The sequence below is a fragment of the Condylura cristata genome, unplaced genomic scaffold (assembly GCF_000260355.1).
Source record: "Condylura cristata isolate star-nosed mole 26May11 unplaced genomic scaffold, ConCri1.0 scaffold00022, whole genome shotgun sequence".
Lineage (NCBI taxonomy): Eukaryota > Metazoa > Chordata > Mammalia > Eulipotyphla > Talpidae > Condylura > Condylura cristata.
The window spans coordinates 31,772,773-31,777,295 of record NW_004567123.1 but is presented as its reverse complement, the minus strand read 5'-3'; the positions used below and the strand labels follow the sequence as shown (position 1 = coordinate 31,777,295).

Below are 4,523 nucleotides of genomic sequence, written 5' to 3'. Positions count from 1 at the left end.
CTGAGGCTGGCCCTGCTGAGACTGCCTGCACTGGGGGCTGGCCACTCCTGCTGGCCACTCCTGGCTCGGCTGTGAGGGCTGGAAGTCCCAGATGGGGGTGCCCGCCTGGAGGAGCTGGGGGGGCCCCCACCTGGTGGAGCTGTAGGTAGGGGTGCCCACCTGGTGGACTGTGAGGAAGGGGTGCCCGCCTGGTGGAGCTGGGGGGGGTGCCCGCCTGGTGGACTGTGAGGAAGGGGTGCCCGCCTGGTGGACTGTGGGGAAGGGGTGCCTGCCTGGTGGACTGTGGGGAAGGGGTGTCCGCAGGGTGGAGCTGGGGGGAGGGGTGTTCCTTCCAGCTTGCGATGCCCTGGTGGAGAGAGGGAGCTCCAGAGTCTTCCTATCCTCTGAGGGCACTAACTCCACCACAGCGTGGGGTCGGAGGTGGGGTCCCCGCTCCAAGCCTGCACTCAGTCACCTCCCAGAGGGGCTTCGGGCCTCGGACAGACTGCGGAGGGACACAAAGGAGTGGGGTGCCGCAAACACCTGCCGTCAGCATTGCGGCCGCCGCCCGCACCCGCCAGTCACTGAGGTCTTTCCCCTTCTCCCCAGCCCCGAGAGGTATGTGAAGCCCAAAATGACCCTCCTACCCGGAGACAACTCTGACTACGACTACAGCGCCCTGAGCTGCGCCTCGGACGCCTCGCTGCACCCTGCCTTCCTCACGCAGAGCCGCTCGCTCAAGGGCGTCTTCTACCGCCGCGCGCAGCGGCTGGGCCCGCACGACGAGCCCCGGGCGCACCCGGGCGGCCCGGCCGAGGACCGGCGGCGGCGCATCATCATCAACGTGGGCGGGATCAAGTACTCGCTGCCCTGGACCACGCTGGAGGAGTTCCCGCTGACGCGGCTGGGCCAGCTCAAGGCCTGCACCAACTTCGACGACATCCTCAACGTGTGTGATGACTACGACGTCACCTGCAACGAGTTCTTCTTCGACCGCAACCCCGGCGCCTTCGGCACCATCCTGACCTTCCTGCGCGCCGGCAAGCTGCGGCTGCTGCGCGAGATGTGCGCGCTGTCCTTCCAGGAGGAGCTGCTCTACTGGGGCATCCCCGAGGACCAGCTGGACGGCTGCTGCAAGCGCCGCTACCTGCAGAAGATCGAGGAGCTGGCGGAGATGGTGGAGCGCCAGGACGAGGACGACCTTGCGGACAGCGAGGACCCTGACAGCGAGGGCCCGGCCGCGGGCGACAGCCGCCTGGGCCGCTGCATGCGGAGACTGCGAGACATGGTGGAGAGGCCGCACTCGGGGCTGCCTGGCAAGGTGTTTGCCTGCCTGTCTGTGCTCTTTGTCACGGTCACCGCTGTCAACCTGTCTGTCAGCACCTTGCCCAGCCTGAGGGAGGAGGAGGAGCAGGTAAGAGCCCAAGCTGCTTGCTGCAGTGCCAGCGAGGTCTTGAAGAAGGGAGACAGTAGAGTTCTCTCCTCCAGGAAGCCCTCCCTGACTGCCCTGACAACGTAGGGAGACAGTAGTGTTCTCTCCTCCAGGAAGCCCTCCCTGACTGCCCTGACAACGTAGGGAGACAGTAGTGTTCTCTCCTCCAGGAAGCCCTCCCTGACTGCCCTGACAACGTAGGGAGACAGTAGTGTTCTCTCCTCCAGGAAGCCCTCCCTGACTGCCCTGACAACGTAGGGAGACAGTAGTGTTCTCTCCTCCAGGAAGCCCTCCCTGACTGCCCTGACAAAGTAGGGAGGCAGTAGTGTTCTCTCTTCTAGGACGCCCTCCCTGACTGCCCTACAAAGTAGCAGTGTTTACATCGGTGATAGCCCCCTCCTGGCCCAAGCATGGGCTCTGTGCCTTTCCTGGTCTCTGCGGGGTCCCCAGTCAGGAAGAAGGAAGGGAAAGAAAGGAAGGGAAAGAAATACCCCAGGTGCTGGCAAACACTAAATTGTCAGCCCTATTTTTTGTATGTTGATGACTTAAAATAGAATAAAATAACTAGCTTTGGCAATTCTAGCATAAGGAAAAACTAGCATAAGGCGTAGATATTCAGTAGATTGCAACAAATACTTGTTGACTTTGGAATGAATAGAAAGCAAAATTCTAATTGATTTTTCTATTGCTTCATGCTCTTAAAATCATCTATTTTGCTATTCCAGGGCTTCATGCTCTTAAAATCATCCATTTTGATATTGCCCACGATCACCAACGTGATCTGAGCATATGTGTGTGTGTGTGTGTGGATGTGTGTGCAGAGAGATGTGGAGATAGAGAGGTATATGTCGGTCTCTGAGCAGTCAGGGCCTGGGCGGCCCCTCAACCTGATTCCTACTTCTCAGGGAATCTCCAGCTCTCCTGGGCGGGAGGTGCTTCCACACACACTTGCCGGGTGGGGACACTGAGGCAGAACAGGCTGCCCAGACCCAGGTCTGCTGGAGTCCAGACTCCGTGTTCTCAAGCCTAGAAGTGTGGGAGCACATTTTAGTGTGGGACTTCCACCGCCCCGGGAATCAACGATGGGGCCCACACTTGCTTCCCTACACTTTAACGTGACTGTCAGCATTTAGAAGCTGTTTTTCATTCAAAAATTCAAACTCCCAGCTTCTCTTAAAATATATATAGTCAGGCCTGCTGCCTGCTGTCCCCCGTGGCAGCTCTTAGCTGCCCCCCTGTTCAGCCTCCTGCGTGAGATCCTTGAACAGGAAAGTTGGAACCCCTCCCCAGCATGTGGGGTTTCTGGAAGAAACTTCGAGACAGTTTGAAAGGTTCAGACAGAGCACAAACTGCACCGGCATTGAGACACAGATACACGGTGTGACCGAGCGTGAGGGCCTTGCCAGCTGGCAGGTGCTGCGCCCTGGCTGAGCACACCTGCGTGCAGAGGGCTTTGCACGCACTCTGGCTGACGTCACAGCCACTTGCCACGGGAGAGTTTTCTCATACATATGTTATGGAGGGAGTGGCAGTAGTTGCTGCCTTTATTTCTGGCATTTTTTTTTTATATACACTGAATTTTAAAACAACTGTTAAGAAAACAGCATTCCTTACCAGTAAAATGAACTTTTGGTCAGTCTGAGAGGGCCCGATTTGAAGCCCATTGTGTCCGCTCCGGCTGTGCACTCGGAGGCATGTTACTTGACCTCTCTGCCTCCCTTTCATCACCCACCCAGGCTGCCGCCTCCCAGTGTTATGAGGACTCAGGGGGTGAGTTGGCAGCAATGGCTGGCCGTGAGCCCCGAAGTGCCAACTGTAAGGACGACACACCCCGCCCTAAAAGGGAGGCGGCTCATCGCTTGAGGCCCTAAAAGGGAGGCGGCTCATCACTTGAGGCCATAAAAGGGAGGCGGCTCATTGCTTGAGGCCCGTCTGGAGGCACCTGAGCTCAGGGTGCTTCTCTTCAGAGCACCAACATAATCCGATCCTGCTTTTATCTGAAAAATACTAAGGAAACCAGTATGTCCACATCCGATACTTGCCTTAAAACAAAACCCAAAAACCTGGCCTTTCTCATGATTGAATGTGAAGGCCGGCGGGGCTTACGCATCCATTTCAGGGCCTACGGTAGGCAGTACTATGGGAAGGCAAAGTGGCCAAGCCAGGTCTTTCAGCCCAAAGAGCTCCAAGTCTAGTGTCAGGGGACCCTGAGAGCCCCTTGACCAGAATTGTGAGACACGTGCTGAGGAGGTGTGTGGGCAAAGCCCACCCACTGTGCTGCATCCTTGCAGGGGGTATGGCCCAGGAAGGCTTCCTGGAGGAGGGGGCTTCCCTGGGCTAGCATTCTGAGATCACAAAGCTCCTCCAATGTGAGCGCCTGTCTCTGACCTCCAACCTGTTCCTGGAGACAGTGCTGGTAGCTGTGCCTGCCAGATGCCTCAGGCTAGAACCATGGCTTCCCTCTCTGCCAAAACCTCTTTGAAACTGAGGCTCACAGTCACCAGGGACAGTCTTCCAAGCAATTATATCTCAGTTCAGAGACAAGCTGGCAGCCACATGCCAAATCCAGCACACAGGTGGCACATTCAAGTGTTACGCTTTGTGTTGAATGATCGTAGCATTGAGACCCCAGGAGAATTCATGTTAAACTCCAGAGTTCCAGCTTCTCTTACAAACTTTGGTGAGGTGGTCTCACCATGCTCGCCAGTGGGCTCCCCAAACTCAGCCTATGCCCTCCCATTTCCTTTGCCCCCCAAGCCCTTGATTGGGACTCTGGTACAGACGCCAGCCCAGAGCCCTTCCATGCGTCCCAGTAACAAATAGGAGCTGATCACCTGCCAAGTGCCAGGCCTTTCGAAGCCCCAGCAGTGACACCCGCCCTGAGAGGCCACAGTCTGATGTGGCAGAGACAAAGGGACAGGTGGGGGGGCAGGCCTGGCAAGGGGCCAGGATGGACAATAAACATGATAAATAAGTAACTTTACAAAGTATATTAAAAGATGCTAAGCAGGGCCCTCCCTAGCGGCGCAGCGGGTTAAAGCGCAGCACTAAGAAGCTAAAGCCACTTCTGCATGAGTTCGATTCCCAGACAGGGAGGTGACCACATGGCGCG

The 4,523-nt window shown here is 57.1% G+C and overlaps 1 protein-coding gene across 1 annotated transcript in view; it reads left to right on the top strand.

The window, feature by feature from the left end:
- The first annotated feature begins 613 nt into the window (after positions 1–613).
- The window catches only part of KCNG1 (potassium channel, voltage gated modifier subfamily G, member 1), a 7,261-nt gene continuing 3,351 nt past the window's right edge, over positions 614–4,523 (top strand). Inside the window, exon 1 of the mRNA XM_004687482.1 lies at positions 614–1,393. Coding sequence (XP_004687539.1) covers positions 614–1,393 — 780 coding nt within the window. The remainder of the gene's footprint in view (positions 1,394–4,523) is intronic.